The sequence below is a fragment of the Tyto alba genome, unplaced genomic scaffold, assembly GCF_018691265.1.
Source record: "Tyto alba isolate M040663 unplaced genomic scaffold, T.alba_DEE_v4.0 Super-Scaffold_9, whole genome shotgun sequence".
Lineage (NCBI taxonomy): Eukaryota > Metazoa > Chordata > Aves > Strigiformes > Tytonidae > Tyto > Tyto alba.
Window position 1 is genome coordinate 24,352,531 of NW_024881330.1, and position 22,575 is coordinate 24,375,105.

At 39.3% G+C, this 22,575-nt stretch overlaps 1 protein-coding gene across 2 annotated transcripts in view; it reads left to right on the forward strand.

Annotated features, from left to right (window-relative positions):
- STK3 (serine/threonine kinase 3) overlaps window positions 1–21,828 on the forward strand; it is a 134,431-nt gene extending 112,603 nt beyond the window's left edge. The window contains exons 11-12 of one of the 2 annotated variants that reach the window (XM_042786077.1): window positions 16,257–16,345; window positions 16,672–21,828. In XM_042786077.1, the coding sequence (XP_042642011.1) occupies window positions 16,257–16,345; window positions 16,672–16,855 (273 nt within the window). In that variant the 3' untranslated portion in view covers window positions 16,856–21,828. Of the gene's footprint in view, window positions 1–16,256 lie in introns of both variants that reach the window. The other variant, XM_042786076.1, reaches the window with a different exon arrangement.
- Window positions 21,829–22,575: the final 747 nt, after the last annotated feature.

The window sequence follows — 22,575 nt, forward strand, 5'->3', positions numbered from 1 at the left end:
CCCCAGACTTGTTCAGGAGGTGGGGGTGTGAAAAGAGGGAGGCAGAAGGGGGCACCTGCTCACTTGTGTTACTCTCCTTGTGTTACAGCAGTCAGGCAGGCAGAGAGCTGACTCAATTTGGAGTGCTCAAAGAACATCTGACACCCCCTTGTCCTCCCCTCCCCTCTCTCCCAGTTCACCCTGGAGTTGTACAATTGGTAGATCTCATGCCAGGAAGCGGTCAGAAGCCCAAGGGTTTCACACTGCAGGACTGGCCCTTTTGGCTACCTCCTGTCATTAGATTAAGTGTAGAATGAAGCTACTTCCTTAATCTCTATCCGTTTTTTAGACTGCTCCCAAAATTCTTCTATTTTTTTGGTTGCATCTCACCTGAATTAACTTTTTTTATGCAAGAATTCCCTTCTTTATATAATGGTTTCCGTATGTCTGCTGAATCAAATCTAAATTTACCATCTTTGGTTTGAACTCCATTTTAATCCCATCTGCTTTTATGTCCTTCTTTGAAACAAGAGAGATGTGAAAAGAAAGTGGTTTTTGTTGATTATGCTCTCAATATAAGTCAGTGGATAACATCCAAAAAGGAGTTTTACTAGAAAGGTTAAATTTTTGCTTCGTTAATTCTTTAAAAGAAAGAGCTGTAAATGTATTATTTCTTCTACTGTACACAAAACTTTGATTTTGTCCCTGTGCTGATTCTAGCTTTGATATAGAGATATCTGTGTAACATTTATTTTTATTTTAGGAGAAATAAATGAATTAAAGATGTTTTGCTCATAGGTAGGAATGTCATATTATCCATCCTGTATGACTTCCATGTTAAACAAAATTCAGGCTCCAGGGTGTTTTCTCTGAAAGGTCGCTGGAAAGGTGAGGAGCAGAGATGAAATGATATCATTTCGTGTTTACATTTATTATACAGTGCAGTAGTGGGTTGACCTACAGGAAAATAGATCCCTACATTTGAATTCCTTCGTAACTTCCTAAGTCAATTGTTAGTTCCTTCTGCTGGAGGGAATTTAGAAAACCATGTAGAACTGGCAGCAATTTAGCTATTACTGTATTCTGGTTTTGAGGGTGTGGTGGATTGACCTTGGGTGGATGCCAGGTGCCCACCAAAGCCGCTGTATCACCCCCCTCCTCAACTGGACAGAGGAGAGAAAGTTTCTGCTGCTCCTTCCTCCTCAGGGGGAGGACTTCTCACATGCTTCCCCTGCTCCAGTGTGGAGTCCCTCCCACTGGAGACAGTTCTCCAGGAACTTCTCTAATATGAGTCCCTCTCATGGGCTGCAGTTCTTTATGAACTGCTCCAGTGTGGGTCCCCTCCAGGGTCACCAGTCCTACCAGCAAACCTTCTCCAGTCTGAGTTCCTCTGTCCACAGGTCCCACCAGCAGCCCGCTCCAGCGTGGGCTTCCCACAGGGTCACAGCCTCCTTTGGGCATCCGCCTGCTCCAGCGTGGGGTCCTCCACGGGCTGCAGGTGGAGATCTGCCCCACCGTTAACCTCCACGGGCTGCAGGTGGAGATCTGCCCCACCGTTAACCTCCATGGGTGCAGGGCACAGCCTGCCTCACCATGGTCTTCACCACGGGCTGCAGGGGAATCTCTGCTCAAGGCACCTGGAGCACCTCCTCCCCCTCCTTCTTCACCGACCTTGGGGTCTACAGAGTTGGTTCTCTCACATACTCTTACATCTCTTGCTGGCTGCAGCTGTTGTTGTGCAGCAACTTTTCCCCCTTCTCAAACATGTTATCCCAGAGGTGATACCACCTCTGGTCGCCGATGGGCTCAGTCTTGGCCAGTGGTGGGTCCATCTTGGAGCCATTGCCATTGGCTCTGTCAGACATAGGGGAAGCTTCTAGCAGTTTCTCACAGAAGCCCCCCCTGCGCCCCTCTGCCCACCAACCCTTGCCACTCAAACCCAATACATTGGGCTTTTAACTATTTATATCATGCAACACCACAGCATCATTGTTATAAGCAAGAGATGTAAATTAAAAAAAAACCAAACCAAAACAAACAAGTTTCTGTCATAATCTCTGCTGATTTTTTATCTAACGTGTTTTAGTTTTCTTAGAGGTTTCAACTAATCTGCATGTAATCTCTGTTGGAGAACATTGGCAGTATGCCATATAACTTCCTTTTGATTTCCCCACCTTAACTGCCCTTTTCTATTTCTCCACCTTTTCGTAATTCTGTCCATGCACTTGTTTGTGCCTAACATTTTCCTTAAGGCTAGTGCTGACACAACTTACTCTATTCTTATCTGTTTCTATGGTGTTTCATCCTGTATTGCTCGGTATTTTCTTACACAATTTTCTGTGGTTGTTATGGCAACAATAAATAGCAAAATTGTAAATTTTCAAGTGATACTGCTTTCAAAATTTTACATGATATTAAGTTGCTGAGGAAGAGGTGAAATATTTTCAGCATAGTTAAGCAAATTAATATAATTAAGATAAATTACCTTGTAGTTTTGCAGTGTTGCTGCTTCTAGGCAAGGTGCTATGCACTGTGGTGGTACTTGGGAAAGTATAAATAGAATACATTTATGGAATTAGGAGAAATTGTTAAATTACTGAAACTACTCCTTTGCTGTTGTTATTCTAATGGTCAGGATCTGGTAAACGTGACTGGCATTCTAGCAGTGTCATCATTAACCAGGTTAGTAAGCATTTAGTTGATAATTACTAGTGTTCCCTGTGCAATACGGGCCATCAGATAGCATAACTACAAAATCCCAGAATGGAAGATGTTTGGAGATATTAATGTCAAAATCAAGAGAATGAGCTATTTCTCTAAGATGGTGTCTAAAGCAAGAGGAGATAATGATGAAGGAAAGAGGAATGTGGTTTAAGATTAAAGTGGATGAGGGCTGCAAGAAGCCAATACCTCTGTGAATGAATGATTAAAGTCAGAATCACTAATGAAGATGGAAGCAATCAAAATTACTTATTTTAAAAAATGAACTGAGGAAGTAGGAATATTGTAATGAAAACCATACCTTTTTGGTGCTGTCAAAAACCCCAACAAAACATTGCCTTCTTCATGTCTATTGTATTATTGTAACTTCACTGATGATAGGATGCTGGGACATCTAATCTTTGATTACATTCTGATTTCAGACCATAAGAATGCAAGGTCTTCAGCTATGTCAGCAGTGGTGCAAGTCTCAAAGACAGTAAGCAGAAAAAGAGGTATAATTTTCCCCCGTTCAAACCTGAGCTGGCAGTTTGTTTCTTGTGGGAGAAAAGAATTGGCTAGTCAGTCCACTGCTCAATATGTGTGGTAGTTCAACAAGGCAGTGTGTGTTCAAAACCGTAACAGCTTTTCAGAAGATGGTGGCTTAAAGCCAAAAACCACTTCTCTGTCACCAATAGAATCTATCCAGAAAATCATTTCAGTTTCCAAATGAAGATACAGCTCTTTCTTTTGGGTGGAAAGGCGAGAGGGAGACCACTGCTGGGGACACTTTTTCTGAGGTTCTTGAGATTCGTTGCTGTATGTTAATACCAGGTTTTAAACTATTTGATATGGTGCTGTTTTTCTGTTTGTGAGTTCAAGAATGTATGTTATATATTTATATGTTTTTTTGAGAGTAGTATTTCTTCAACAGTAAATCCTAATGCCCACATCCAGAATTGTGCATTAACTAGATCAAGAAGTAATCCATGTGCATTGCTAAATTCATCTTTAATATAGAAAGTTCAGGACAGATATGCAGTCTTTTTGACACTAAACCTATGTTTCCCTACGTTTGTGCTTATGCATATGCATCAGATCCGTTGGTGATGAGGGAGTTGTTCACACCATCTCTATTCTTACAAACTCTGAACAATGACACTTAATATGTGACCAGTCCTGTTAATTTGTACTTTGTCTCTCTTCAGTGTTATGTCTTTGATTGCAGGATACCATTCGAACTGAGGAATTGATGCTCTGTAAGCAGAAACCCCAGTGATGTATTCTAAATAAATTGCAAGAGTATTTGATAACCTCAACATTTGTATTTTTGTCTTTACTTTGGAAAAGCACTACTCTGAAGATGGTCAAAGCAATTGAACTGCTTTTACAAGGCACTGTAAATTGAAATAAAATTTTATTTGGCTTTTAATTATTTTTGGAAGTGCAGTTGTGGAACACAATTTTATTTAAAGAGGAGCCTGTGAGTTATATAGCAGTTGACTGCATTGAGCACAGATTTTGTTTTGAGTACTGACACCTTGCATTTGAGGAATGCATTTGTCTGGCTCACATTTTCCTTATCCTTTTTATATGGTCTAGGAATGTGCTGGGTGGATTGTTTGGCGTGAGTTGGAGCTTGATGGGAGCTCTCATTATTTCCTGCCCTGGTAGTTAGGGTTGGAAATAGCATAGATGAGGCCCTTGGTTCTACTTCAGTTTCCAAATCATGAATACTAAATAAATTCTAAAAACTAGATTAAATTCCCAACAGTGGTTTTCTGGAGAGGGATTTAGACTTGGAGTCACGTACAGTATGTGTAGCATTTTCATTGTTGATATACTTATGCGATGAATAAGATTTTATAATTATTTTGCTTTTCTTTATGGGTTTTAAGTCTAGCAAACTGAAACATAATTGAAACGTAGATAATCAATCAAGAGATTAATCAGAAAACCAGCAGAAAGGCCAGAAAGATTCTACTGAGACTTGGGTCACATCATAAGAGTTTGTAGAACTCATACCATTCCCTAGTTGTGAGCTGCATAATTGACATAATTTAGTCCAGAGATGCAGAAGTGGAACAGTGAGCACTGTAAATTGGGACTAGCATTAATGAACATGAATTTTTGGTACAAAAGCTTACACCGTAACTGTTTGCATTGAGTAATAAATCACAACTATAGCTGCAGATTTTTATCTGAAAAACCTAATTTAACTAGAGTTGTTCTGTATTTTGTGACAAAGCAAATAGATCAAATGCTGTAGACCTTCCTAGGAGATAATACTGTGAAGGTAAGAAAGAACTGTGATAATTTTTGGCTTGATTGCATTAATGTTTGAGTCATAGACAAAATATTTGATAATAAAATATTTCTTTGGCAAATGATTTTGGCAGTTCTGGACTCAGTAAGTGAATATGCCACTGAATCATTGAATCCTGTTCAATTAATAAATTGAGTTTTTAAACTAATACAGAGTGGGTATCAAACTTTTCACGGGGTTGACTGTGTTTTAGAGAATAGAATTAGATTATGGTTAAGTGGACTGTTCAGTGTTGAGAGAGCCTTGATTTCTTATTCATTAAGAGTGATCTGGGTTTTTAATTTTCTATTGCTTTCAGTCGTATGTTGGTACATGGGCTTCTTGATTAATGTGTATTGACATGAATGCTTATCAATGATTATCTTGTTCTGTAGTTTCCTACTTTCAGAATATTTCTTAGTATATTACTCATATTGAGAGTAGCCTACTACATGTCTGTAAAGGAAAAGATACTGTGCATTACTTAAAAGCTGCTAGCTAAGTGGTGCTATTTGTTACATTATCCTTTTCTGTATTTGTTCACTTGTTTTAGATTTGATATAGTCGAAATCAGAAACAAGACAGTAACTGTCTACTAGATTTAGACCATCATAAGGTGATTTTCATCAGGTTGATTAAAGTTTATTTAATAGTCAGTGTTTGTTTAAACTTTGTTTCACAAATGTGGAGCTGGTGCATTTTGACAAAAGAAAAACTAAATCCACTTTCACAAACCAGCTGAAACTCCACAGTATCTGATTGGTATAATTTGTGGATAAGACTTCAATAGAAGGCAGCATTAAGAAGAGGTAATAATAAACTATTGTTTAAGGTGTAAATAGATTAAAAAACAAAACAAAACGCTGCGTTCTTGAGGACAATAATAAAGTTTCCTAAACAATTTTAATTAGTTTTTGTAACATCAAAAGCTGCCATAAGCAAATGAAATCTCCAGTCCCTGTGGCTGGTGAGCTGCTGAATGTGATGCAAGAATGGAACCGGTACCCTCCGGTCGTCCAGGGACGCTGTGGGCTGTGCCGCCGCTATTGGGAGCCCAAATCTTTTAGTAAGCTGCGTTTCTTCAGTACTTAGGAAAACTGAACCACATCAAACAAAATAGGTAGTCAAGTGGTTCTGTGGGGAAAAAATATTTCAAAAAAAAAAAAATATTGAGGAAGAAATAAGGAAAATGTGAGGAACTATGGACTGAGACACATTCTGTAAAAGCCAGCAGTGCTTCTGGTAAATCTTTAAAGTGCTACAGAAAATGAAACTTGGTGCTGCCTAGCGAAAATGCCAGTGGCCTGGGGCGGGGGGGTTACTTCTCCCCTCGCGGATCGCTGCAGGTCTCTGTGCAGTGTCCGCGTGGGGTGTGTTGGTGCTTAAGCGCAGGTGGGCTTGGCTGGCGTCCTGCCCCAGCTCCCCCCCCGGGGCGGTGAGCTCCCTGCCTTTCCCGAGCCTGGGATCGCTTCTTCTCCCCGCTGCGACCAGCAGCTCCGGTAGATCTCCCTGCGCCGCCCTGGCTTTGCTCAGTTGCAGCATTCAGATTCTGCTTTTTCTGACGCTTTGCAGGCCTCTCTCAACTGATGTCTCAGTTTTACTGTCTTTTTGTTGTCCTTGCTCTATTTTCTTCCTTCTCCCAGGGAATAAGAAACCTGGCATTTGCTGCCTATAAATTGCCCAAAGTTTTTGGACTATAGGATTTTTCCTGTCCATCGTGTACCAAAAGTGGTTGAAACCCACCCTGTCTTGTACGTGACTACTAGAATGCTTTCTGCATGAAATAAAACCCAGCAAACAGTATGTCTATCATTTTTCCATTTATTAAAGATGATGTGTTATTTTCCTAGATCCTTTCTGAATTGGCTGTTTTAAACTGAACCGAATTTTCTTCCTTATAAAGAATATAACTAAGTCAAGGTTGCCTAGCAAATAAGATATAAATTCGTGTGTGCATTTTGGTTTGAGGGGGTGCGTCTCTCCTCCAACAGACTTTTCCTCTTAGGAAAATTTAGTTTTTCTCTATCCGTTTTTGTTTTAGTTTTGAATATCAACATTTTGTACTTCTAAGAAACTTGAGATTCACTCGTATTGTCCCTCACTAGGACACTGAGGTTTGAGGTTTAAGGTTTAAAATTCTTCTAGCCTCTTCCATTACTCTTCAGGTCAAATGCTTTTCTGGGTTTGGTTTTAACTTCAACGTTATCTCTGTGCATGCATGTATTTTGTTGTGTCATAGCTCATTATTCAGTGAGTTTCCGTTTACTTTCTATTTTAAAAGTAATCTTAAATAGAACTATTGAAGAAAAAGATACCATCATGTATTTGTAGATTTTAATACAGCTTTCTTTTTAACCTCCAGGCTTCTATTTCATGTTACTTATATCTTTAATATCTTTAACTTTACTTTTCAATATAGATTTGCATTTACAAAATATTTTAGCAAAACTGGGAACATCTTTCTTTTTTTTTTTTTTTCCTCCCCATTTAAAATTTGTTTTTTTTTTCCCAACATCTTTAGGATGTTTGGGGGTCTTAACTTAACGGGTTTGTTTTTTAAAATGGCTCTCATCCCAAATGGCTTATATCTTTGTTCTTAATACAGCTTGCATTTATGTGTAGTAATTAGTAGAATTTTACAAAAATATAATACTGTTCTTTTCTGAACATTTACATGGAAGAATCAGATGTCAGGGAGGCAGTGCCTTAACTTGAGAAAACTTTTGAGTATGAAGGTAACATTTGGGTTTCTATAGCTGAATAATAACTGCTGTTTGCTGAAATGTGATACGGTGAACTCAAGGGCACTGTAATGGACCTGCTGATAGCTGAGCTCATTATGAAGGACAACTAAAAGCACTTGCCCTGGAGAGCTACAGATTAGAGATGAAATGCTGACTTTTTGATACTGCTTAGTACACTAAGAGCTCTAGCTGAAGAATTCCCTTTCATTTTAAAGCTTTATATCTTTGCTTGGTAATATTTGTTACGGTGTTTGGGGGGTTTTTGTTTGCTTACTTTTTCTTTGCATGCTTTTTTTTTTTCCTCCAAAAGCAGTAAGGACCAAGGGGGAAATCCCGTATATTTTTAGATCAGGTGTGGTAGCTGCTTTGCTATCAGCACTGTGTGGGTATATTTGCAATCAAGTTTAAATAGCATGGTGAGTATCCAGATGGAGTGTTTTTCCTAAGCTTTAGATTATTTACTCTGTTGGGAGTTCCAGTAAACATTTATAGTATTCTTCAGGGCTAACTGTACCATTAAGCTTGAGATGCCTGGTATAGAAAATCACAGTATATAAAAAAAACCACCAAGATCTTCTTGAAGGCATTTCAAACTGCAAATTTTTGCCTGTGATACTCTAACAGTAATTTTAAAAGATGTCTGTGATGGATGATGCAATTCTAAAGAGAAGGTGATAGCAAATTAAAGTGGTGTGCTTCAGTAGACTCAGCTGTAAGCACGTAATATAACAAAACACTCTCTGTAAATGACTTAGGAAAGAGGGAATGGTAGGATTTTTTCCTTCTGTACACTCTTAAATTCAAATTTATTTATTAAACTTATTATCTATCAGATAATAAAGGTTTGATCTCAAAGATCCTTATTAATGTTGTTTACTAGCTGCCAGGTTTTTGAGATACATTGCTTGTAGTTTATTTCCCTGTGCTTAGATTCTTCTATATTTTATTTATTTTAGTGAAAATTACATACCTTGCAACTATATGAACATCAGCTGGTATAGTAGGTAAAAACAATGTAAATTATATTTGCACTGCTTAGGATATGATAAAGCATTAATACACACTACATAACTGGTTTTGTCAGGAACTGGCTAAAATTGCAGCAGGCAAGAGTTAGCATTATTGCTAATTTTACACTACATTTCATGATGATCTGTTTTTCCTTAGATTTCAGTTCCTGTAATCAGGATTGCTCATTAAAGTTTTTGGCTGCTAGATTTTTTTTTTCCCCCCTGAACTTTTTAGCCTTTTTAATTGCAGAAATGTTTAGGTTCTGGCTGCCTCCTCATGACCCAGAAGTGAAAAGGGAAACGAAAAGACACCTCTTTCCTCCTAAAAACTTCTTATTTTAGCAATCTAATTTTTAAGGGTAGTTTAATGAAGGTGAAGGACCCAACTCACGCTTTTTGAATTTTAGGATTGGCAGTACTTAATGTGCTCAGAGGAGAGCCCTGGGCAGTATTCAACAAAGGTATGCAAATGATAGATCGTATGTGCTAATGCTGTAGAACACTCTTTTTTTCCCCTAGGTGGTTTACTGTTGAAATGTAACTTTGTATGAAGCTAAGAAAAGCCTTCTAGAGCTGAAAAATGTTGATGGCAGTGACTAAGATTTAGCTTTGTGCTGTTAAAATGACGTACAGTTTTAATATCTGAGCAGAGAGAATTCTACTAATGAAAACAGAAATTAATCACGGGACATTTATTTACAGTTTTATCTCTAAAGAGACTTTTTAAAATTACGTGAAGTTGTCCATCTTCAATTTGCTTGTATTGCTATGTGTTTATTCTACCCCCTAAAGTGTTTTAAGGTAATTGCAGTTGTGTGGAATGAACTTTGGCTTTTGAAAGTTAGGTCGTCGGTCCTTCTCTCTCATAAATTGTCAAAAGGAATGATAGTAGATGAGGTCCTTTTTATATTTGTATAACTCCATGTTTTGTGTCATCGCCCAACACCGCTCCTACCAGGTCAGCATGATTTGCTGCATAAGCAAACATAGAGCAGTTCTCCCCCCATTGCTGCACGGGAGCAGCTGAACAGACGACAGTAACCAAGGAGTGTTTCCTTGCACACAAGCCAGAGGCAGCTACTACATAAGTGAGATTCATAGATCTTGGGTGTGAATCCACAGACAAGAAAAATTGGTCAGAAAGGCCCACCTTGTACCTTTGGGATCCTGACTCAAGTCTAACGTTTTATACTAGCAAAAAAGAGTTTGAAGTGATCAGTGGAGCTCGTTCCGTTGGAGAAAGGAAAACTCTGCTCAGCAGAGGAAAGGGAACAGCTGAAGAAAAAAAGTTTCTCTTACCTGAGGCCACTAAAAGCATAAAACAATCCAAGGCATGCACTGGTTAAATCTTAGAAAGTGCTATAGGCAACCCACTTCTACAATTGCCATAGAAAATTATTGTTGTTAGCCATTCTGTTGATAGTGCATATTGTAGGAATTACTAGCAGATGGGAAAATAGATGACTCAGAATACGGTATTAACAATCCATATTTTTTTAATCAAAGGCCTCTAATAAGGCATGTTGCATCTGTAAGATTCATTTAAGCAGTTGCTAGGAAGAATTTGTTTTTTCAAGTAAACACAACAAACTTGATACAGATTATTTTTTGATTGAATATCTATTTTCTTAACAATTTAAACGCTGAAAATACATTTGCTTGTTTTCGTTGCACCAGCTTAACGGCAGTGTTCCGTAATTTAGTTTGATAGACTGGAGGTTTGCAGTGGTAACTCATGCATTATGGAATTACTAATGAAATCTAATTTTATCATATTGAAAACATCACAGCCCTACAGCTTTTATTTACCTCTGTTAGCTGTCAAGGGTGGATTAAGATTATAGTGTGCTACATCCACCAAAACTTTGGCTTTTACCCCATGAAAAGTTTGGATGGCTACAGATACGTGCTGGCCAAGTGTGGCTAATGAGTTCCAGACTCTTTTCCAGACCCCTTTGCCTAAATCCATGGACCGCAAGCACCGCTGAGTATCTCAGATACATCTCCTTCCTCCTGACTCCTGTGCTGGACGCAGGTGGAAGCCAGTAGTCAGGATTTGCGTTGCACCCTTTGACTTGATGGTTTCTGAAAGTCTATTTTTGGTTCTACTTTATCTCCTTCCTTCTCAGCTTATTGCTACATAACTCAGGTCTCCAGACAGGAACACGTATATATTTTCCAAGTGCCCATTTTGGTTTGAATTTTCATCAGTATGATCTGACAGCGGTTGTGAACAAAATATGTAAGGTACACTGTGGGTCCTCCTGCAGGCAGTAGTATTGACTGCAAGTAATTATTCTTTGGTTTGCTGAAAATGCTGATCCAAATGAAGCTAGTCCATCCAGGATACAAGAAGTTAGACTGAAAGACCAGTAAAGGAAAAAAATTGTTGCACTTCCCTTGCTGAAGTTTGTTTTTGGAGACGACTGCCTCAGTATGTGAGGAAAGAGTTTCTTGTGTGTCACTGTTCGAAGTCGTAAGAAAAGCAATCAACCTGAAACCAGTAATGACCAGAGTAAGAATGTTTTCTGCATAGGAAATATTCTTCCGATGAAATGCTGAACTGCACTGTATTTGGCCAATGTTTCATGATAACACTGGATTATTTTTTCTTCAGCTACAAAACTTAATTACTGCTTCTTAAAACCCCAGACTGATTAGCAATGGTTCATGCCACCTTCACACAAGAGGAGCACACCTATCTCTGGAGTGCTTGTAGCTCTGACCTGTGCTCTGATCGCAACTGGATCCCTTCATGCCTGGAGGTGCCCCAACTTTTGGATCTTCACTGTATCCCAGCATAATAAGGATGCTCACATTAAGAAAAGCTTGCTAATGATTCTTAATCTGTTTTGCTACTTTTTAACTTCTGCATGTAGCCGTTCTTGAAAAAGTCTCTAACCCTATTACAACTATGTTGAAAAATGAGCCAGGAGAAGGTAAATGGTGTCCAATTGGCTAGAAGTTCGAGATAAGATACACCAGGTTCCCAGACTTACTGATCTCCTAAGTGTGTGGCTGACTTGCCTTTTCCAAAGATTATAACTGAAAATTACAGTTCAGTTAAAAGGTGAGTTTCGCTTTGATTCTGTACTGGTTGTCCCAGCTCAAGTTGGTGCTGCTGAGAAGATCTGCCACTGGCAGCTTGGCTTGATGGAGCTTCTTTCTGCACTGGTGCCTTCCTTCCCCCAGGACTTCCCCTGCCTCAGGGAGAGGAGGAGGCAGAGGCCAGAGCTGCTGGCGCTCAGCTTGCAGCACTGGGAGCTTGCCCTGCAAGGATGACACTTAGCTGGTCTCTTTGTAGGCAAATTCAATTCCCTTTGCTCTAGTGAAGCAGAGTAGAGCATTTCAGTGAGGCTTCTTTGGGTGCGAGTCTGTGTTGAGAATCCATCACTTTGTAGAAGAAATTATTCAATGTTATCTGACTCTGGAGGTGGTTTTGATTTGATTTTTGTTTTGGGGGTGGGTTTGGGTTTTTTTTTGTATGTTTGGGTTTTTTTCCTTCACTTACACATTCTAACTCTCTTTAGTGAATAGGTTAACAAAAGTACCTTTCAGGAGAAAAGGTTTTTTTTCTGTTCACACATATTTTTTCTACCGGAAAACTGAGTATGGATACCCACTCTAAAAGACTTGTATGTGTGTATATAACAGATTCACACACTTTCTGAATATTATATATTATTGCCTGTAATTGATAGATTCATGGTATTATAAATTGGAGTTTGGACTGTTGCTTTCCCAAACCCGTATGAGTGATATGAAGGGTGCCAGTGAAGGCAAACACTTTTGCCAGAAAGTCTGTTCACCGAAGACCTCTGTTTTGGAGGTGGCCCATCTTGACACTAATTGCTGTGTGGTCATGGGTGTTTGATCTCTGAAAAGACACGATTGATTCCGTTATTTGGAGTGTCCAAAATTGAACTATCTATCATTGGCAGATAAATATGATCCTGATTACTGAATTGCTACAGTTTGCAGCTTATAAAAAGCTATCAAAATACGATTCAAAGCCTTTTTGAATTCCTGTAGCTTGCACAGCTGAATGGTCTCCCCTCCCTTCCCATTAACACCAGTAGCCCTAGTAGTTAGAACAACAAACTACATGGGAAATTATTTATGGCAGTTTGAAATGCAAACTGGTTGTAAGTGAAAGTAAATGAGTGCTGAGCTCTATCGCTTTAAAAATTTGAATCAAAATATTTATCATGCAGGGGAATAAATTACATAGGAATAATTTAATACCTTGTTTGAGTTATTTCTGCACATCTCATTTGATATATTTGCTGTTGCATTCAGTGTTTGGACTTTTGCAGGCTTTTAGAGTTTGTGAGGTAATATCTATAGCACAGACCAAAGTCAAGAAAAAATATTTTTCAATTTACCAAGGAGACATATGCATACACGGACACACACAGACATATCCTAGATTCATCTGTGGCTGATTAAGTGGTTTTCGCATCTGATGTCAGATAGATGAGACCTTCATAACTCTGTTTTCAGTTTCTTAATGTCCGTGTTTTCTGTCATTTACTTCCTTTGAATGTCCTGAGCATCAGCCGTTCACACAGATGAGTACTGTGACTCCCTGGGTCCCCTGGGTGACATGGCTGAGATCATTCTGCAAGATTCTTATTCTCTGGATTTAAAAATCCATTCTCTTTGTATTTTAATTTCCATCCCAGCTGTCTGTGATCTATAAAGAATATCTAATTCTGTTTGCTGGCTCTGTTTCTTGGTTGAAATTTAAATAAAAACTCACCCATCACATTCCTCTCTGACAATTTATAAAAAAAATGTTTTTCAGTGCAGAATAATTGTGTGATTGCATCAGTTGGCATCTATTCTGTACAGTTTAAGCCTGATGTCTACAGTGGTGACTGAGAGGGAATAAATGGCTATCCAGGCTGGCCCAGAGTGGGTGGGAGACTTCATCAGTGGCAGTTCTCACAAAACACTCGCAGGCAAGATTGTTCACGGTGCCCTCCTTAGTCTGTTTGCTGGTCCATGGAGCTCCTGTCACATGTGCTAAAACCCATGGTTTTACCGCTTCTCTTATCTGTGCTGTGTTGAGATCAGTTAAATGGGAATTGGCACTGTCATCTCTTCTAATTATACCACAAATCTCTCTGACACTCCTCTAAAAGAGTATCTTCACTGTAAAGTATCTGTCATGTGCCAGTTACATTTACCAATGGGCCTAAAAATGAAAGCGAATGATGGGGGTTTTAATCTTTTTAAGCTTTCTCTGAAAATGAAAAGGTGTTTTTCTGCAAAAGTCTTGGTGACTGAGGAATCATAGACTGGTTTGGGTTGGAAGGGACCTTAAAGATCATCTCGTTCCAACCCCCGGCCACAGGCAGGGACACCTTCCACCAGACCAGGTTGCTCAAAGCCCCGTCCAGCCTGGCCTGGAACCCTTCCAGGGAGGGGGCAGCCACAGCTGCTCTGGGCACCCTGGGCCAGCGCCTCACCAACCTCACAGGGAAGAGTTTCTTCCTTATCTAAATCTGCCCTCTTTCAGTTGAAGACTGTGACCCCTCATCCTATCCCTACACCCCCTGCTGAAGAGTCCCTCCCCATCCTTCCTGTCCCCCCTTTAAGCCCTGGGAGGCCGCTCTAAGCTCTCCCCGGAGCCTTCTCTCCTCCAGGCTGAACCCCCCCAACTCTCTCAGCCCGGCCTCATACGGGAGCTGCTCCAGCCCCCCGAGCATCTTCGTGGCCTCCTCTGGACTCGCTCCAACAGGCCCACGTCTTGCCTGTGCTGGGGGCCCCGAGCTGGGCCCAGCACTGCAGGGGGGTCTCACGAGCGCGGAGCAGAGGGGGGGGATCAGCTCCCTCGACCTGCTGGCCACTCTGCTCTTGATACAGCCCGGGTATGATTCCTTTCCCCCATCCTTTCTTGCATATATGAAATGGGAGAAATACAGTAAACCAGATGATGTTTAATTCCTTAGGAGGCAACTCTTTTCATCCTAAGAAACAAAAGGTGTCATTTGTCTTTGAGAGAGACAGACATTGCTGGTGAGCTACTGAGCACTTCTGGAGTCTGAAACTTACGTGAGTCTAAGGATCTTTGTTCCTGGAAGATAGTTTGACATCTGGGGCTTAATTCTCATCTTCACTAGGAATTTTATGGTTAAAATGAAGTATGAAAATGTGCACCTTTTTCCATATGCTCTTCTACGAATTTCTGATCTGCACTCCCTCTTTATTAGGACTTTTAAGTTATTTGTTTACTATGTACAATGTAGTCTATTAGTAGAAGTCGTAACGCTGGGGTTTGGACTGTATGTAGCAATATGTGTTGCTAATTTATACGCCTCAGATGCTGATAAAAATAAAGATCAAAAGTAGAATTTAGTTCCTTAGGAAAAACAGATCAGACTGTGTTGATGGAAGACTGCCCTAGATTCATGAACAAAGTATTGACTCATTAGCAGATTGATTCAGAAAATGTTTGTTGGTTTGTTTTTTTTTTTTTTCCTCAAGTTAGGTGCTGTGCTTGTTTGCAATATCGGAATATTTGCAAACAAAATACAGATTATCCCTTTCCTATGGTGAAATTATTTGTGCTATTTGAATTTTGTTCATACTTTTCACATTCGGTGAAGTATAATTGGCACATAGGCAATTCTGACAAGAGAGAAATGCAGAGAGGCACTAGACTTCATCAGGAAAAAAATGCATAGGCCAACCAAAGGAACATATTTCAAACACAGATTGTTCCCTGCAAGAGCAAGCGAGGCAGTAGTGCTGACCTGCCCCAGGACCTGACAAGACTCCAACCTTTATTTGCAGCAGCCAGCAAAGTGATTTGCTTGTTATATGACCCATCCCTTTTAATGAATGAAATGTAATGAACTCTTTAATACTGTGAAAAAATACTTTTAGAATGAAAAGAGCTTGGTCAAAGGTAGCTCCCTCCTGTGAATTCAGGAAATTATTTCATGTATTATTTAAACACTCTGTTAGCAATTTGCTTTGACTAGTTCTGGCAGCAGTCTGCTGGGGAAGACAGGTGCCTTGTCGTTCTTACCAGAAAGTACCTCTGAGTATCTGTTAGACTGTTACTTATAGCAGCTGTCTGTTTTTCAGGCTTCTATAAGAGACTGAAATGTTCAGTAAGAAGTATTTGATTAAGCAGTGTAATTTATATACATGAATATAATTGTGTATACTCTGGCATGCTTTGCTTTTCAGCCTAATGGGCTAAACCCCAGCCCTATATTTATTTGCAATCTATTTGCAAGATTTGCAAAGTGATTTTTTTGTTGTTGTTGATTAAATGTACTCTGTGTGTTTCTGTTTTCATATGCTGTTAAATTATTTATTGTGGAGCATACTAAGGTTTTTGGTCATATAAACAGTTATATATGTATATACATACACTGAAAGTGTGTAAAAACACTGCAACTGTAAATTAAAGGATTATGAAGGGTGGTGGGTTTTATTATTGTTGTAAATAGTTTTTAATCTTTTTTGTGGTTTCATTTTGTTTGGTTGGTTGTTTTACAGCTAAAGAATCTGAGTTTAGAAGAATTACAGATGCGATTAAAGGCTTTGGACCCTATGATGGAACGAGAAATCGAGGAGCTTCGTCAGAGGTACACTGCAAAGAGGCAACCTATCCTAGATGCGATGGATGCAAAGAAACGGAGGCAACAGAATTTCTGAGTTTGTTTTACTTTCAGAGATAATGCTATGAGTCTGTGTGGACACTGGTAACTTTGTAAGTCTGAAGGAATTCGATTATGAGAGTTTTCAAAAACCCAGTCTTTTGAATTTTCCTTCACAAGCAATGACAATTGGAGCAGTGAAAGAACATACATACCGTGTTCTGCAAAGGCAGCGAAAAACGTTGCCACCTGTTTATATTTTCAAATGCTTAAAGTAATAGAAGTTGAATTTGTTACTTCCCAGTCTTTTTCAGGTGTATAGTGGTAACTTGGTGTTGTACATTAGGAGTTGTGTTTTGGAGCACCTGGAGTGATTTCTTGATTGTGCAACACTACAGAGCCTTATGTTGCAATATATTTTCCTCCCATTTAGTAGCATATTTATTATGTAATCTTTGGTTATCCTATTTATTTTATGCCTGTTTTCTTTTTTATTAGGAAGTATTAGGATAATATTGTGGAGAGCAGAGCCAGATTAGATAAAATTGGTATTGTGGTATAATGAAAAGAAGCTTACCACTGTATTATCTTTCAAAACTCCAATTTCAGTAAGCATCCCAATTCAGGACAGCACTTGAACATGTATCCAGCCCATTCGTATCAGTAAGATTTAAGCCTGAAATAAGTAACAGGCCCATGTTTTTCTGCTCTCCTGAGTTGGGGACTGTGGTTGTAGTTGAGCGATACAGTTGTTATGCTACAGAGCATTCTTTTAGAGAGTATTTGTGTCATTTACGCACACTGAATGATCTCTCATTACACAACAAAACAAGTGCCTAATCAGTTTTGATTTTTCTGTTATTCAGGAGAAGCAATACTTGCAGTCACTCTTTCAGTGTAGATTTCCAATTGCTATTGCAATTCTGACCAGTATAAATCTCTATTTTGCACCATAGTTTTATAATGAAGTAACAGCTACACTTTCTGGATATGTTTTTGGTTCATTTAATTTTTTATCACTGTTGCGAGGGGAAAGGGGAGTTATTAGTGGTTTGGGTTTGGTTTAGTTTCACGTTATTGATACAAAGGGATAGTAATTTAAAAGCCAAAGAAAATAAATTGAATACTTATATATAACAAGTACAGAAAAGGAACAGTGTTTTGCAGTCCTCTGAGGGTTTTGTCCTGCAATTGCTAAACGTTCAAAATTCCTGTAATCTTCTGTGGTAGATTTTGGGGAATCAGAAATGCAGGACCAAGCTCTTAATACCTTTTTACAAGTTCTTCTGTTTGGTTTATATGGTGAGATATCTTGTAGGTAGAATTTACAACATTGCAAGAAATATTTCAGGCTTAGCAGAAAATGTGATCCACTTTCTGAACAATCTACTGTGTTCTCTATTGATATTTTTACTATTGTTGCCTTTTGTGTAAATAACTTTACTGTGATAGTCATACTTCTTAATACAGCTGAAAAGATTTTTATATTCAACGTTCAGCTGTTAAACTTTTAATGGTGACTACTGTATGGGCATCTTCTGTTACATGTTTTCTGGAAGTTAGTAATCATCTCATACCTCTTAACATTTACTGTCATCATATGTGGACCACTTGGATGGAACAGTGCAGATTTTGGGAATGGTGCATTATATCATAAAGCTTATGCAAAAGAGAAACAAAAGTTTTTAAAAGATCAGCACACAACAGCCATGCTGGGACCAGTACTTGGGTTTGAGCTGTGGACAGCCAACTGTTTTCATTGTTATTCTGTGTGTGCGTTTGCGTGCACTCTACACTCTAACATGTAAACCCTAGAGTCAAATAAATTTTAACTGTGATTGTTAGAACATCCTTACCTTCAACTTTATTCATATTTCTTAAAGTAATGACCATACCTTATGAGAAAGCAAGAACACAGAAGATCCATGAAAATTACTTTAGGCAAGATAAAACGTACCTCGACATCTTACGCCTCACATTTATAGAGTGAAATAATGTAAAGTAAAAAATGGTATAATCATATCACCATGTCATTAGATTATAGCCATAGTGCAGCAAAAAAATAACAGCACCAGCCTCCCCCTATTAGTGTGGTTCTTATTTATTTAAAATTAATTTCTAAATCTTGAAATTTCTTTTCTCAAAAACTCAAAGGTGTGTGTATGTACATATACTTGTGTAGGTATACACACGTATATATGTATATCTCTCTCTATATAAGAAAAAATATAAAACAGACTTAAACCATCAGAAGAGGAGCCTAGCTTGCCTTTTCTTGGTGTGCCTTTTAAGCAAAGTGTCATTATCCAGACATTCTTGCTTGCATCATTTGCAGCTTGCTTTTCCCATACTCTCTTAAACTTTTCCTACCAGAAGTAAAACTTTGATTTTGAATAATGTGGCTTTACAGTGTAATGGACAATGTAATAAAATGATCACAATTTTAATATTTTGTGTATTCTGAAAAATTTAGTAATGCAGTGAGCTAAAGATGAATTGCTTATCCAGATGGATTCCAGTAAAATGCCATTTTAGACTAGAGCGTTGCAGGCTGACATCTGAAAGATACCAGAAGATAAAGGACATCCCTTCTTCACTCCTGTGCTATCTGTATAGAAACAACTCGAATAAATTTTGCGCACATGTATGCACACAGGTATGGGTTATACGTGCAGGAGAAAAATCTGAAAGCCATGGAATAAAATAAAAATGTAAACAAGCTACTTAAAATGGGTGAAAAATAGCTTCTGATATATTTTAAACTGGGTAGACACAAGACGTGACCAAAGAATACTTCCACCAATTAATACACAATTAGTAATGTTACCCTTCTGATATGGTGCATGCTGCAGGCAGTGTACGAGCTGTCTTTGGCTTCAGGAGCCAGTGTATTGGGTTCTAAATTATGTGCAAGCGTAACATAGAAACAGGTTTTATACTGAGAGATGGATACAACATATTTTTAATTTCTTCTGTTTGTATAAATGATTCAAATCATCCATGTTGATGAGTACACATTTCTACTGGAGGACGAGCATCTCTATAAAGGAAAGCCAATAGTACAATAAATAAGACATTTTAAAATAAGCAAGCCTTGCAGGAAATCTGATAGAACTACTGACAAGTTAAATTTCAGTAAGATTTTAACCAAGCAATTTCTTGTTTGCTTCTGACTTTGTATGTTTAGGTTTAGTAAGTAAAAAAATTTTGAAAAATCTTTACCTATTACTAAAAATTTGTAATAAAAGCTAATTTTTCATGTATAATTGTCGTCTTGTTCATTCTAACTGAAACTAAATTATGTTAATAATAACCATTAATGATAATTTCCATAGTCATCTCTCATGCTTTTATTTCCTTTCTGTAATACTGTGAGCCCAGCTGTGAGTGCAGAAAACCACATCTCTCAGAGTCAGCCCTGGAAAGGATTTTTCCAGCTCAGGACATTGCTGCCAGCTCTACAAGTCTGAGGATCTCAGTGGAAGAGTATCAGGCCAGGCTGAGGATACAAATCCTCAAACCTTTGTGGAAGTCCCTCTCTCTGCAATCGAAGGCTGCTACAGGCCTAATCCTGAGAGAGCTGAGCACCACCCCAATACGCTGGAAGTCCTCAGAGCCATCCTTTACTTGGAGGTACTAGTGGCCATTAGCAACTTCAGGTACTCTTTTGATTTTCTAATTTTTCATAAAAATGAACAGTAGGTAATGGATAGGCCTAACTAGGAAAAGCGAAGACATTTAACGTCTCAAGTTTGATTCCATAGCACATTTCTTTTCTGATTTTTCAAAAATTATTTCCTAAGAATTTGCCCACAAAGACACTTTAGTAAAAGGGACCCACGAACAAAACTCTTCCTTAGTGAACTATGGTATGTTTGAAGTGATAAAATTCTACTGCTAATCTGAATTAATCTGACAATTATTGGATATTATAATAATTTACTGTTTAATTACAGTAAATAATAGCTTACCTGTGTTTGCCCAAGTATATTCAGGCGAGAGTGCACAGTGGCTCAGGCTGCTTCTCCGTCCAGTGTGTTGAACTTCCAAATATAAATACAGTTCACGGTGGGTGAATCTGTGCACACCTGTGCACGAGATAGCCTTAGTCACCACTGATAGGCACCGGTGCTTGCAAGCAGGGTGTGCACCGCACAGCTTCTGCAGAGCACTTTGATCAATGGGATATGATGAGGGTTACATTTTCTTTTTAAGTGTATACGTGGTTATAAAAGTAATTTAAAAGACCTTATGACGTGAGGAAGTCTTTGTTTCTTTGCATTCATAACCGTTAAGGGCTCCAGCTTACTGTGGCATTTCTTTCTGTACTTCCAAAGGCGATGACGGATGTTCTGTGTGTCATACAGCTGGCTGGGAAACTGGCTTTGGCGTATTTCTACGGCAGGCTGTGGTGCAGCCGTGTTATGCCCACTGTTGCCAAGGAAAGCCTTGGAGAAGACAAGTCCTGGGTAGTGCGTGGTGTTTCTTGCCATTGTGTTGTGCCAGGTGAAGTAATGGCTTAATTCTTGGGGGGAGAGGCAGAATTACAGCGATGGTTCAGTGTGAAGTCACTGAGTTGCACTTGGGGACTTGCCCTGTTAAGTTTGTTCTAAAATACCTTTTCACAAAACGTGTTTCTCCTCTCTGTTTAGTGTATTTAGTATTGTGGAAAGGGACAACCATTTACACAGTGTGCTCTTGCCCTTTTTTTGTTTTGTTTTAATTTGTTAGGGTTTTTAAAGAATGCTTGACAATTCCCCATATTATGCTGCTGCTTTTCCCTGTGCTCAGCAAGATGAATGTGGGCATTACTTTTAAGACCATCCCCTGAGCCAAGTGTTCTTGGGATGTTGTGCACAAATGCAGATGTCAGCAATGGTTTTTATTCTCTTCCTCTATGCAGAGATCACTGAAGTAAAGTCTCAGCTGCCCTGTTTTCCCTGTATTTCAAAAGATGGGATGCTCAGATTCTAACCAAACCTTTCTATTTCAGAATATTTATTAGTCTCAGACAGACTAGATAAAAGGTACATTTTTCCATTCTTTGCTTCACAAATTCCTGAGAATAGATTCACATTTAGTTTCGCTAGGCCTTAGAGAGTCTTCTAGGTTAGAAAAGAGCTATATTTATCACAGAAACAGGAAGAAAGAAATCATTACAAAATTTTTCTTTGGAGAGAAAAGAAAAAGCATATGGCATTTGCACCTGGCCAGTTCGCTTATGAGGCTAACTATGGGTGTGAGGAACACAGTGCTGGCTGACAAAAGCAAATCAGGTAGTCACCTGTGTAACTTAATGTTCTACGTTGCTGTTTCACATCTGATTTTCTTCCATTCATGTTTACTGTCTTTTGTGTTTCTGCTTTATTTATTCAGTTGCCACTTTCAAAGAAGTTTTAATTTTTTTAAATGTTATAAATGCCATGACAGTGCCAAGTAAATAAACATGGAAAAAAAAAAACCCAAAGTCACTGAAAGAGTCCTATTTTCTCCTCCTTTCCTCCCCCACGCCTTTCTGGGGTCTTGAAGGGTTTTGACTGCAGGTGACATTTGTCTCTGCATGGAGAGACACTGCCCTCCCCCTCCTGCCCCTCCCCTGCCATAGCGGAGGCACGGAGGCTGCTGCAAAGTGTGAGGAAGCAACACGAAGCGGCAGGTACCGCTTCGCCACCGAGAGCCTCGGCGGGAATCTGGAAGCTGTTGATCAGCACCGGGGTAGCACCGTGCTTGAACCCACGCCCGGGGTCCGGGCAGCCTTGCAGGAGCCAGCTCCTTCCCTCGGGGCCAGGGCAGTCCCGCGGTGGCAAATGGCTTTTGGTGTCACTTTGTTGGCAGGACTGCAGCATGGCCGTGGCCCCCCAGTGCAGATGCAGGCATGCCCACATGGAGGTATCTGAAAATCACATTTAACCCCCGGAAAGGAAAAAGTTCTTTCTGTCCGTTTTTATACTGATGTGCAAAAAATGTTTAGTGGCCCTGAGGAAATTATCTCGGTGCAGTGGAAGAGCCTGTGTAATGGCATCGGCCAACGATTGCTCTGTGCCCTACGCCAGGACGTTTCTTAGTCCAGTAGCACTATGCCTTGGCCTCCCAAGCTCTTGCTGGAGGCACTGAATTTAGCTTGGCCAGAAGTCACGGTGGGAGCAGGAAGTTTTCACGTGCTGTAGGCAAACAGTTCTTGCCTGGTGCTGGTACTTGTTCAGTGCAAACAGGCCTTT